The sequence below is a fragment of the Phodopus roborovskii genome, unplaced genomic scaffold (assembly GCF_943737965.1).
Source record: "Phodopus roborovskii unplaced genomic scaffold, PHOROB, whole genome shotgun sequence".
In the NCBI taxonomy this organism is placed as follows: Eukaryota; Metazoa; Chordata; class Mammalia; order Rodentia; family Cricetidae; genus Phodopus; species Phodopus roborovskii.
The window spans coordinates 16,321,818-16,336,161 of NW_026126460.1; the positions used below are offsets into that span (position 1 = coordinate 16,321,818).

The 14,344-nt window shown below is 37.1% G+C and overlaps 1 protein-coding gene across 1 annotated transcript in view; it reads left to right on the top strand.

Moving 5' to 3' along the window:
* Positions 1–14,344, top strand: part of Spag16 (sperm associated antigen 16) — a 766,492-nt gene that overhangs the window by 41,468 nt on the left and 710,680 nt on the right. Inside the window, exons 6-7 of the mRNA XM_051190419.1 lie at positions 7,669–7,776; positions 10,121–10,238. Coding sequence (XP_051046376.1) covers positions 7,669–7,776; positions 10,121–10,238 — 226 coding nt within the window. The remainder of the gene's footprint in view (positions 1–7,668; positions 7,777–10,120; positions 10,239–14,344) is intronic.

The following is a 14,344-nucleotide window of genomic DNA, read 5'->3' on the forward strand; positions in this document are numbered from 1 at the left end:
TGAGAATACAAGCTTAAAGACAGAAAAGTACTGTTCTAGAAATAACAAAACACTTTATTACTATCTCCCAGAAAGTATAGGCCTAGCAAGTTAAAATTAAGTGGCAATTAGTATGGAGGAGAAAACAGATGCTTTCTTAAGGGCCCTGATTTTTGAGCACAAATTTCACTTCTATATAAGGTCAAATAGTGTCCAGCTTTGAGAAGACCCATTTAATTTAATGACTTTCAGAAACAAACACCATGAAAATAAAGATAATACGAAGTCCATAAAATTTCATGCTTTAGTGTTTAGGTAATTGCTTGTTAAATTAAGAGGGGATTTTTTTTTTCTGGATGTGCCTATATCCCTTCCTTTTGCAGTTAAAAATTTAATGAAGTTTTCCTTCAATCTGACTAAATTCCATCTGGCCTTTCAACAATTATTCCAATATTAATTTTTGTGGGTCAGTGTAATTCATTTATCAGCAACTGAGGATAATGAAATACTTGGTGATTATATAATTATTGTTATCAGTGAGAAAAATATGTGGCAAGGATGGCCTACTTTGATTGTTCTAAGTAAATAGAAATATTTCTATGTTTTATCTTGCCAAATTATGATAGTGAAGTAGTTCAGTAACTTCATTAGTAAATAGTCATTCCAAAACAATTGCTTAAATTTATTGATAGAATTTTTTCACTGGGGCTTTTCACTTAAGAATGATTTTGAGGTCATGCTTCTAAATCACATTCATGTTATTTTGAAAAATTGAGTGTTGTGCTATGCAAAGAATACACACATCTTAATATTATGTGTTTGAATTATAGATGGGTACATCATGGTGTCCTAAACTGGGAAGCTTTATGATTATTTTAGCATCTTATTAAGACAAGGCATTTTTAAATGTTCTCTGTGATACACAAGTTTAAACAGAGACTTTCACTGAATAACTCTCCATTGTACTTGAAACAGAAGTTTCTTGCTTGCTGTCCATATTAATAAAGTTTTTTTTTTATTTTAGCACAAAGATGCTATACTAATGTAATGAGTGGATATGCTAAGTTTAAAATATTAATTGCTCACATGAATAGTATATTCCGTTCTTTATTCCAACTTCTATTTTCCATTTATTAAGCAGATGGGCAGCAGGAAGGTCATAATAAGGAAGCATCAGCATGGAATGAATTTAAATTGTTTCACTGAGTAGACTTCATTTGTGCAAACAGAAAGGAAGTCCCTGAAAACCAATTTAACTGTCAGAAAGTCTAACACTTCAATCAGTTCCTAGGTTTTCTTTCCTGGGATGAACACAGATAGGTTTCTAAATATGTATTGAAAAGTGAGTTCAGGCAATGCTTCACATTTGAGGTTCTGGTTAGGGAACTTTGCAGTAGTACATATTCTGAGATTTATTTTTTTTTTTTATTGAGATTTTACATTTCAAATAGGAGAGATAAAATATATGTTTATTGTCATTCACTGACTAATTAAGAACAAGACAGTTTTAATGGGCTTAAAATATACTTTCATGAAAATTTACTTTTTAAAATTTATGTTACTGTTATATGTTGGGGTGTTCTGTCTGTGTTTAAGTCTGTGTCACATGTGTGTGCAGTACCCGTAGAGTACAAAAGAGGGCATCAGGTCCTCTGGAACTGTAGAAATGAATGGTTGTTATCCACCATGTGATGCTAGGAAACAAATTGAGGTTCTTTCAAAAGCAGCATCCTCTTTACCACCAAGACATCTTTCCAGCCCCAAGTTTGTTTTTCACAAAGATGTACAGTGTTAACCATGCACTCACATCTTTGGACCATTAGAGGTAATTTAACTGCCTATTGCTGTACTGCCTATCTTGGAAGACAATCTGTTAGAAGAAGTGAATATAGTGCTTCTGTTATACTAAGTATTCCTAATGTTGTGATCAAGATGATGATAGTTGAAGTCTGTGGGGGATCTTGTAGATGAGTTAAAAATCCCAGATATTCCAGCTGTTGAGCCAGCCCTTATTGAATTTAAAAAGTGCCAAATTTGGGGTATTCTTTGTGCTTTCCTTGACCATAGTTGATATGAGGATCATGAAAAGTAACCTTTGAATATTGTGTGTGTGTGTACCATTTCATTTTTAAGTTGACACATTGAGGTTTGAGATATATATATATATATATATATATATATATCCATCTTAAAATGGCTAACTCTGATATATCCATAGTTCATATAACTGCAAAGTCAAAAGTCACGTTGCTATGAAGGGGTTTCTGTGATGAATGTCATCTCATTATCATACTAGAATTATTTTAACTAAATAGTCGAACCTGTTTAATGATTAATTATGGAGATTCAACACTAAACTTTTAAATTGAGTTTGTTCTTTGGTCTTTTCATATATGTATATATCATCTCCTTCTTCCTTCCTTTCCTGAGAGCAATTCTTTTCTTACACACACACTTCCATACTTCCAATAAAAAGTAAAATACATTTTTGATTGTGTTCATTCCTATACTTTTACAACAATATTTCACCACAACCATTTACTTGTCTTCTTCATGCTTCCTCATACTTCCTATTTTTTCACTGACTACTCAGTGGGTTCATGGAGTCGAATAAGGGAACTACAGATAGCTTCCTTCTCTTCTGGTTCATTTTCTATCTCAAAGAGGCTTTTTGTGTCCTTGAGCATTGGAGGTTAGGTTCATAATCATGCGAGACTACTCTTTCCTCTCCAGTGTCTGTGCTACTGATGTTATGTTCAGGAAGCGGTCTTCTGTACCAATTTGTTCAAGGGTACCTCCCCCCCTGTCCTTCTCCTCCCCCTCCTGCCCCTTCTTCTCTCCCTCCTCCTTCTTCTCTACCTGAAAAGAGCCTTAGCTGGTGCCATGCGTCATGTCCTTCCCTTAATGCTGTATGAATTCAGTGTCATTTTCATCTTTCCTTTGCACCCACAAGTTCCTTCTGCATGTAGCATCATTAGAAAGTATGGCATTCTCCCCACACCCCAGGAATTTCTTTGTTTTTAATTTAATTTATTATTTTTCCTTTGCTACTCTTAATATTCTTTCTTTATTCTGTATGCTAGGTGTTTTGATTATTATATGTCGACGGGTCTTTTTTCTTTTGTCCAGCCTATTTGGTGTTCGGTATGCTTCTTGTATTTTCATGGGCATGTCCTTCTTCAGATTGGGAAAGATTTCCTCGATTTTGTTGAATATGTTTTTGGCACCTTTGAGCTGGGCTTCCTCATCTTCCTCTATGCCTATTATTCTTAGATTTGACCTTTTCACCGTGTCCCACATTTCCTGGATGTTTTGTGTTAAGGATTTGTTGGATTTACGATTTTCTTTGGTTGATGAATCTATTTCCTCTAGTTTATCTTTAGTGCCTGAGATTCTCTCTTCCATCTCTTGAATTCTTTTGGTTAAGCTTGCATCTGTAGTTCCCAGTCATTTGCCCAGTTTTTCTATTTCCAGCATTCCTTCGGTTTGTATTGTCTTTATTTTCTCTATTTCAGTTTTCAAGTCTTGAACCATTTCCTTCACCTGCTTAATTGTTTTTTCTTGGCTTTCTGTACTTTCTTTACTTTCCTTAAGAAATTTGTTCATTTCTTCCAATTTTTTGTTTGCTTTTTCTTCCAATTTTTTGTTTGTTTTTTTTTTTTTTCTTCCATTTCTTTAAGGGATTTTCTCACATCTTCTTTCAGGGCCTCTGTCATTTTTATGACGATAATTTTTAAGTCGTTCCCTTCTGTTTCATCTGCTTTGTGTTCCGTTCTAGTTGGTGTAGAATCCCTAGATTCTGGTGGTGTCATGCTTGTCTTTCTTGTATTGCCATCTTCCCATAGCTTCTTCCAGTAGGTGTTGGTGGGAGTCTCTCCCTCTCTCTGTGGGCTTAGGTGGGTCAGAGGTTCGATGTCTGTAGCTTTGGGTGGTCCAAGCTCTCTAGGAGGTTTCTCCACAGGCAGGGGCCAGGTGGCAATGGGGGTCAGCGATCAGGCTCCAGCAGAAGACTGGCGATAGGGGCCAAAGATCCTGAAGGCTGGGACTCTGGATATTCCTTGTACCTGTAGGCAGATGTAGCCTGGGCCTGGCACTCGCCAGCTGAGGCCTCTTTAGCAGAGGCCCTGCAGTGGGGGGTCAAGGATCCTGCTGGCAGGAACTCAGAGTGGTCCTGCAGAGATAGGCGGATCTCTGGGAGAGACCCAGTAGACGTCCCGTGGTGGGGGTCAGAGACCTAGCAGGTGGAAATCACAGGTGGTCCCGCGTGGATAGGCAGGTCTCTTGTGTGAATAAAATTAATTTTTAATTTCTCTGTTTTTGTATTGACAAAGCAGTGTTAATTATAAAATATATGCATCTTTATCAGAAGCAGGAATTATTTTAAAGTTTCAGTCCAATAGTTAATGTTTAATTAGCAATTGTTAGCAAGGGGTAAAAACTCCTAGTCTGAGGCTTTGTGGATCTGCTAAAACTAAACAGAAAGCCAGGAGACTTTAGAACCTCTGATGGGAAAAGTTGTCACAAATATAAGTTTCCCTTGAAAAATCTCAAGGTGATTTTAACAAGAATCATTTTATGCATAGTATATCCAAAAATCAATGAATTAGAAATATTTGTATTTTGTTCTAAATTTAGGCTTTGGTGTCAAGGGGAAAGCTATACTGATATTTCTATCTTCTGTTATCCTAAGCTACATGAAGCACTCACAAAACTATTAAAAATAAGCTGCATATCTGAATGAAAATTGGATTTAATACAAATATAATAGAGAGATCTTAGCTAAAGGAATATTATAGCAATGAAAACAAACAAACAAACAAAAAAAAAACTACTTGTCTACTTGTGTAAATCTAAGAATTTCAAAAGTAGGTGAGTGGAAAGTGGCTGGTGTGTGATAAAATCATTGATTAAAATGATATAAATGTAGGGGCTGGAGAGAAAGTTCAGTACTTTTTGCTGTTTCTCTGGAGGACAAGAGTTCGATTCCCAGCATTCACTGGCAGCTAACAACTGCTGGAACTCTAGCTCCAGTGCATCCCTTAGTGTCTTCTGATCTCTGTAGGTATCAATAATTGTGTGCCTGTATTCATACCCCTCACCAACAAATCTCTGTAAGTAATAAAAATTAAAAATAAAACTCTAAAAATTATACATATGTGAAACAAAACAAAATATTGAGAGTAAAAAGAGTGTTTGTGTCAAAGCATTAAGCAGTATATCCTGAAGGGCTCCAGAGACACTCTTGAACCAACAGTTGTGAGATTACTAATTGCTAACTTCATAATCAGTGGACATTATTGGTTTTCAACTAAATCAATGGTGGTTGTAAAAAATATGTGGAAAGACTTTATGTTCTAAATAGCTTGATAGTAAAGTAACAAAGGTATATTTTATGAAGTTTTCAAGTATTTTAGTGAATATATGAGAAGCTAAATCTATGACATGAAAATCATGAAAGTCTAGGAGCCATTGTACAAATTAACAAAAATTAGTCTCAAAAATTTAGTATCTTGTGTGTTTGTATGTGTTGAAATAAAAAAAATTACAATTGAGATGCAATAGTTCTAAAGCTTTGGATAAAGTTAAAAGACTTGGGAAGTAGTTTTATCCTATCCTTGATGGGAAAATGGCTACTTTTTAAAGTCATGGTTTGAATCTTCATTTTCACCTGGATTGAACTTAAAATCACCATGGATACACACATTATAAAGGAGTCATAGAAAGATTCTCCTTTAATGTTAATGGCTACTGTAACAGGCTCCCAGACCTTGGCACAACTGATGCTTGTGAGAGGTTCCCTTCTGACCTTAAAAGTCAACACCTGCCAAAATGGGAACCAAGATGTAGTTCACAGTTCCGGAAAGTCCTCAAGGAAAAAGTCCCTAAGTGTACTAACCTTGCTTTTGGCTTCTGTAGTTCTGCTTCTTGCTAATTGACAACCAGGATGTGTTTTTTGTGCATAAAAGAAAAAAGGTTGTAATTTTGAGCAAGTTCCCCTGCAGCCACTACCCAGCAATAAAGACTTCCTTTTTGGCTTAAAAGAATGTCCATGTGTGGTCTTTGATGGGTTTACCCAGCAACACTGCATCTCAGGTCCTGGAGCCCTAGATTAAGTAAAAAGGAGAAAGCAGGCTGAGTACCAACCATTCACTTTGTCTGTGCTTCCTGACTGTGGATGCAAAATTACCAGCTGTCCCTTACCCCGGAAGCTACAACTGCCAGCTATGATGACTGAAAACTTTAACTGCCCCCTTCACCTTTGTCATACCAATGAAGAGAGGAACTGATATATGTGGCTTCTTGGGTTTTGACATCTTCCTGGAGCTAATGTCACATGTATTTATGCACATGCAGTTAAAGGTTGTAAAAATTAGTAATTATTGTCATGTTCATCAGATGAGTTTTCAAATCTGAATATATGAATCACTGGCATGAGAATGGAGTTGAGGACTGAATGGAACATGATCATTATTATTAGTGTTGTGTTGATTAGGTGTTGCTTAGTAATATATGATGAAAACTCAAAATTTCTTAGTAAAGGTCAATAAAGCTTACCCAAAAAAGAATTAAAGGACTTAGAATGTATATCTATATCTCTTTGACTACACACCACCTTTAATTTGATCTTGTGATCAGAAGTCCCACGAATGAACATATGCTTCACCAGGAACCTGGAGACCTAACCTTATCCCACAGACTTCCTTGGCAGCACACCAGACACTGTTCCTCACAGTAGCATAAAACTAAGCCTTCTCTGTGTGCAGATTTCCTCCCTTCCGACCCTAATGTCTGCCCTCCAGGTCAGTTTATTTTTCAGAATGTGAAAGGAACAAGAAAGCAGCATGCTGTCAGTTATCACATCTGGGTAACTGGTTTTTGTTCATTATAACTTGTCCCTTACCGAGACTAGCATGTGACTGAGGTGAGTGAAACACCCCCATTAATGCTTCACATAGAACTCCAGTTTAGATGGAGTTTGCTTTCTTTCTCTATTCGAAGGTTTGAACAATACCAACATAACAATATTTCTGTATCGATCGAATCATTAATATGCCCTTATTTTTAGGCTGATAAGAACACTTGATCTTAGCCAAAAGGCCAAGGAGTCGTGCTCACATTTTTAGTAGTTAACTCTACTGATGGAAGATTTCATATATGTTAACAGTTTTTTTTTTTTTTTTTGCCAGGGTATCAGTTACATATAGTAATTTGATCTTTTGTTGCTACATATTTCTTATCTTATGTGACAGAACAAAATTTTGGATTTCTGGAATTTCTGTGCTTTCCAAACTATCAGAACTAAATAATCTAATATATTATCTGTCCTGAAAAGTGAATTATTGTGAATTACTCTATTTTATACATATTTTAAATTTGAAAGCCACAGTTCTCTTTTGCAATACTTGGGTTATACTTGAAAGCAGGCCTTCTAACTTGATTTAAAAGTATTTTGTATGACTTACGTTTTTGAAAGCACAGACTTTGTCCTTTCATAACTCAGTGATGTACATTCAGTAAGATCCCATGCTAGTAATGTTGGGCCCTCAATGAGAGTGCAATACCTAACATGCTACTGGATTATCAAGGACTCACTACTGAATTTGAACTGAACACTAAGTATGTTTTTTAGGACTTGGATAGTAGGTAGCTATTATGAAAGTTGGTGGTGTTGGTGTTTTTTTTTTTCAGAAAGGCCAGAGAAGATCTGCTGAGAACTCAGAAGGAACGGGACTTCCATCGCATGCATCATAAGCGCATAGTGCAAGAAAAAAACAAACTGATCGCTGACCTCAAAGGGTGAGATGCCCCTGTTTGTTGAAGACACTCGTGTTGGTTATTGGAATCTGGCTATAGGAGGACTGATTAAATAAAGTTGTCCTTTTAAGTTTATTGGATAGGACATTTAGGGTCTTGCATTGAAGGAATAGTAATGTCATTGGATTGTGTGATTGAGAAGTTAAACAAAAATGGAAGAAAATATACTCTACTGTTGCGTTGTCAGCAATACCCAGCCTCAGTAAGGCTGGAGTGAGAGAAGGGCTCAAGGGTGTGCTTTCAGTGGGTTGAAGTCTGAAGAGTGGATAGACTGGTAGAGTGGTGCCCTTGGGCTGCCCTTGGGAGACAGTGTCCTCTATGCAGCAGAACCAAGTCATGAAGGAAAATGGAGTGTTCACCAGATGAACCATGGAGGACAAGGAACAGACAGAGCTATGGTGAGATAGGGGACATATCCTGAATTAGCCGGAATGTATAAGAGCAATTTTAGAAGCAATTTTGGAGGCATTGTTCAGACTTACTTTCCCTCCTTCATTAGGAATAAATTTTATTCCTGTTAAATAAAATTGTCTTTTATTTGCTCTAAGATAATACCATCCAACATAATGTTCTGTGTTGACATGGATATTATAAATATGTGATATCCTATATAAACACTAGGTATTTATATTTATAAATATCATACTCATTAAATATGCAATTTAAAAGGACATACTGAACTAGATTTTTTTTTATTTTTTCCACTTTTTATCTTTTGATTTCAATTTACATTCCAACCACAGTTCTTCCTCCCACCCCTCTTCCCAAACCCTTTGCCTCGCTTCCTCCCTCCCCTTCCCTCTCCTCTAGCCCACTCCTAGTGTACTCCTCCTCACAGGTAAGGTATCCCATGAGGAGTCAACATAGTTTGGTACAGTAGGATAGGGCAGGGCCAGGCCCCTCTCCCATGCATTAAGACTTAGCATGGCATCTCACCATAGGGAATAGGCTCCAACAAGCTAGTTCATGTACAAGGTTTGTATCATGGTCTTACTGCCAGGGGCCTCTCTGATAGTCCAAGCTTCCAGCTACTTTTATCAATGCTATCATATAATACCTGGCAAGAAACGATTTAAGAGCTTATTCTGGCTTACAGATACAGGGATCCATGGCATCATGGCAGGGCAGGCATGGAAATGGGTGAATTGTTGGCTGATCACATTCATCTGTTGTCACGAAGTCCAGGCCTATACTAGTGACTGCCTTTTCCTAGTAAGACTTCACCTCCTGGTTGTTTAGGATGTCAGGAATACTATATTTTGAAAAATAGGTGATATCCATGGATCTATATATTAATCTAAGCCATTAACTCTGACACTTGCTATCTATATATTTTACTCCATATAAATCATTCTTCAGCAAAAATTAAAGCATAGTTTAAAGGCATTTTCCAATCAAACAAATTTTTAAAGGTGTTCATGCTGTGCCCACCAAGAGACCCCCAAAGCTTCAAGGAGCCAGCGATGCTGGAATGCAAACACAAGAAGATGTTTATTTAAAAAAACAAAACAAAACAAAACAAAAAAACAAACAAACAAAAAAAAAACCCCAGCTAGCTGGGGCTTCACTCTGTAGGGAGAGTTGAAGCCCCGAACTACAAATGCAAGGCATTTTTAAAGAGCAAAAAATGGAAGGGGGTCATGAGACCCCTGATCTCACATCATAAGGTTTCCATGGTTACAGAGATTTCTTAGTGCACAAGGTTACAAAGTTTCCATACAAGGCAATTGCAAGACAAAGGGTATTTAGCAAAGGAGCCTTAACTGTCCTCTGCTCAGGCAGGGTTGATTAACACATCCCGGGGGCTGGAAGAGGTTATCTAATGGACATCTAGAGGTCTAGGTGGTTTAATACTGACCTGAAGGTCGAGAGGTTACCTGGTTCCCAGTTTTGAACTCACTATGTGGCTGAGACTGGCCTTGAGCTCCTGATACTCCTGCCCCACCTGCTGAGTGTTGGGATAGGCATGCATGTAGTACTATTCTGACTGGCAATGTATATTTTCTAAATTTCAAAGAACAAGAGCAGTCTTTTGAGTATAAAACTGAATACACAAAAAGTGCTGTTGGGAATTGGAAACTAGGTAAAGAAAGTATGGTTTCCTGTTCTGTACTTATCCCTCACCTGAGGAAGATTGAAATTACACAGGAAATATCACTTCTGTGCTTGGCTCTGGCATGTTGACCTTTATGTAGCGACTCATTTTTATTCATAAGCACACAAAGATGGAATGGAAGAACCAAAAAAGGTTTAGATGGTAGATGGCAATCACTGATGTAACTATTTTGCCTTTTCGGATGATGCAACTGGCCTTTCACTTTTGTAGGCTGAAATTACATTATGCATCTTATGAACCAACTATTAGGGTGTTACATGAGAAGCACCATGCCTTACTGAAGGAGAAAATGCTGACCTCCTTGGAAAGAGACCGAGCTGTTGGGAAGGTAAGAAAAGGGACAGCAAAGGCCACCTTGAAGCAACTCTTATTGTTTGCTTATTGTGCATGTGACTGTATATGTATACATATGTGTGCATGTGTGGATGAATGTATGTCCACAAGAATGTGCGTGCATATGGAGGCCAGAGGACATCATGTTTTATTCACACAATGCTGTCTACCTCCTTTGAGACAGGTCTCTCATTGGACTGGAGCTCACCATTTATGTTACGCTGGTTGATCAGTGATTTTCCTGTCTCTATATCTCCAATGCTGGGATTACAATTATGTGCCACCATGCTGGTGGCACCTGAAGCTTTTGGGGCAAACAGCTTGCCAATTGATCTGTTGCATCAATCTTTAGTCATTCAATTTTTATGAGTACAATAATGGTTTCATTTTTCTGAGATGTCCAGAACATTGTCCAGAAAGTTGTTCATAAAAAATTGTTTGCAAACATGAAGAAAAAGTATATTTTCTATTAAAAGCTATCATGATTATTTAGTTAATTAATATATAACTTAAATATGAGTTAATAGATTATTAAAGTACAGTTAAAAGAAAATACTCAGCCATTATAGTTAAACAGCAACAACTTGCATCTAAATGCCAGTTATTCACATCAGCGTCAGGCAAGTTACTTAGGTGATAGTTTGAGACTGACAGCTGGCCTGGCTGTGTATCCTCAAATGACCTAAATTGTTGCACACCTGCAGTCATCAAAGATTGACTTGAGACAGTGGCTCTGAGTTTGCTGTGTCCTACGAATTGGGTTTGATGATGCTGTCTCAAGGAAGTATGCAAAGCAAAACCAAGTCTTATTTATCAAGAGATGTTACAGAATAGTAAGAAATTGTGAGATTTCTAGAATCTGCCAGAGAAGGCAGGGTTTCCTTTGACCATAATTTTTATGGATTGTTAGCAGAAACTTGACAGAGACTGAGGGATTCTACTGAGTTTGGTTAATTCTCTGGCTTCTCATATGCCAACCCAGTGAAGAGTCCCCACGCTTGATGTATGTCCCTCTGGGCTAACCAGGGAGTGACTATGTGCTACTTGAGAATTGTTCATCCTGATAGCTGCTCATTTGAAGTGCATCACTATTCATCTTGGATTTTGACTTTAGTGATTGACCTTGACTGTCTGATCACTGTTGGTTACTTGATCAGCTTCTCTACCTCAGTCCTTGGGTGTGTCTCACTAACTGTTCATTATGTTGATTTCTCTGGCTTTGTTAGTTGCTGATGTTGACTCTCTGCTCATCATTAGTCATTGCTGGTGTTGATGTCTCTGTCCTTGAAGTTGTCTTGTATGGAACTCTTTTGGTTCTCACAGACACCAGGAAGTAACTGCAGTGTTCTTGGCTATGGATTAATCTAGGTCTCATTCCTGAATGTGTCAGGATCATTAGAAGCCATCCTCACTTACAGCTTAGTATGTTAGAATAGCTGTGTTAAAAGCATTGTATTAAAAGCAAGAATACATAATAAACAATAGTGCCTACCACAAGTTACACAAATTGGAAAGGTTTCATGGAAGTTAACCAGCTGGCCCATTGTCACTGACCTGTTTATCTCTCATCAGGCCACTGGGCTGCTCCTATCCAGCTGCAAGGCCTCTTATTTATCTTCCTTAGTTCTCTACTCCACTGTTTATGTTTTTAACCCCAATTTTTCCTTTAACTGCAATCTCTGCTTTCACTGTTATATATGTGAACAGTTTTCACCCCAAGTCATTTCACTTACTACCTTTAGAGCAGTGGTTCTCAACCTGTGGGTTGGGACCCCCTTGGGGAGGTCCAATAACCCTTTCATAAGGGTGGCATATCAGATATACTGTATATTGGGTAGTTACATTGATATTCATAACAGTAGCAAAATTGCACTTATGAAATAGCAATGAAAATAATTTTATGGTTGGGTCACCACAGCATGAGGAACTAACTGTGTTAAAGGGTCACAGCATTAGAAAGGTTGAGAACCACTGCTCTAGAGAGTTATCTCCTGTCTCACTAGACCTTAGAGGTTAGAGATAATGTTAGTAAATGGCAGTCATAAAAGTAATATTGTGGTGAAAATGAGATAAATGAATGATTATTCCTTAAAAACTACTCCCACATATATGGTTGGTGCTCTTACTTATGTTTGAATTTTCTTCTTTTACTTTGAGTGACACCCTTGCTTCTACTTAAAGTCTTTTTATTTTATTATATTATTTATATTTTATAGCCCTAGGGCTTTGGGGAAGGACTGTTGGCATAGAATTTAAGAAAAAGAAAGCAAAATGTTGACATGCCGCAATAAAATATATAACAGTTTGTGACTATTCTTAATATTCTTTTGTTATTTTCTGCACATTTTTACTTCTGCCCAAACTCAGAAGGTACAAAAAAATTCATGATGGTAATACAATTCCTATAATATTAAGATGTTTTAAAATGTTATTTTTGTCTCTTCATTGAAATTCTTAGCCTTTTGTACTTGAATTTTAATTTAGTGTCCTTGAATATTTAAGTTATATTGTAAGAATATTAAATAAATTGTGTGTTCTAATTATCTAAATTTTTACCACATTTATTTCAAACTCTAAAAGTTTGCTCTCAATTTTTTTTTAAACCTAAACAGTGGTAAGTATATTTCTCATTGCATTGACAAAACTTTGACAATGCTTGAGAAAAAGGAACAGGGAGAGGAAGAGCTCACAGTTTGAGGAAACAGCCCTTCTTGGCAGGGGCAATCACTGTATAGGAGTGTGAGATAGGTGTTAACATGGGATCCACAATCAGGAAGCTGAGAGACTTGACTGCTCATTCTCAGCTTGCTTCCTCATTTTGATTCAGTCAAGGACTTGTCTGTATATATTCAAGGGGGGAGGGTCTCCTCCTCAGTTCATTCTGACAGTGGCTTTACAGAGCTGTTCATAAATGTGCTTCTATAGTGTTTCTAAATCCAGGTAAGTTGACAATGAATGTTAATGCTGTCAACTTGCTTATCTCTCCCTGGATTAACTTCTACTTCTGCAACCGGAGCAGAATTGGCTCTGCCATTCAATTTGTGGTGTGACTATGGCTAAGATATACCTGGAAACATTATTCTGTCCCTGTCCATTACCCCAGTTTCTGGTGATTTGATGGTAGTTCCTTAAGTTGGTCAAAATCCATGTTGAGGACATTTGGGATACACATGCAGTTTTTGGATTTCAGAATTAATTATTGCTTTATTAGAAAATGATAAGAATTGGGAGTTATCTTGTGAATCTTAGTAGTCTGTAAATTAGTTCTGAACCATTCAAGTCTTTTGTATTTTCTTTTGTTTTCTTACATATTAAACAGGAATAAATCACTTGCCTTTAGGACCAATATGTTGTGAAGTGAGTCAGGCCTTAATTTTATATACCATGACACAGATGAACACCAAACTGTTGTTACTATGGAAAACTGGTTTTATTTGCCCTTCAACCCATACTACTGCTGAAGACAAGAGACCATCTGGATCCTTCTAGGTTAAAACAGGCTCTTAATTTTAGCACAGGATATGTAAAAGTGATATTAACTGCTTAGCAGAAATTAATTTCTTCATTATTGTGAGTCAGAAGGCCACATAAATATACATATGGTGTGAGGTCTATATGCATTCTCTGTCTATGCTTTCTCATGTTTTATATCAGGCATGATCATTTTTGGTGTTGATATACTCTGTTCCAGGTGGTTCTTTTGAATCATTGAAGCTTGCTAACTCCATGACCTCTGCTCTAGGAGGTGTGAGCATTTTAGCATGTCCCTGGTCTGGTATTTTAAATGTTAACATTCCTTGCAGGGAGGGGATATAGTTTAGTGGTTAAGAACTTGTTACTCTTATAGAGCTCCCAGAACCCATGTAGTAGTTGAAAAGCATCCATAACTCCAGTTCCAGGGGATTTGTTGTCTTTTTCTGACCTGCATAAATACCAGGCACATAAGTGGTATATACACATGCATTCAGGCAAAACTGCTCATACAGAGCAAATAAGCCTGAAATAAAATTATTTAAATGGTAACAGTTCTATGTGCCTCACTGAAGTATGAAGAGAATTGGATGTAGAGTTTTTAAGCACTACCTGAAAGACTATAGTTTT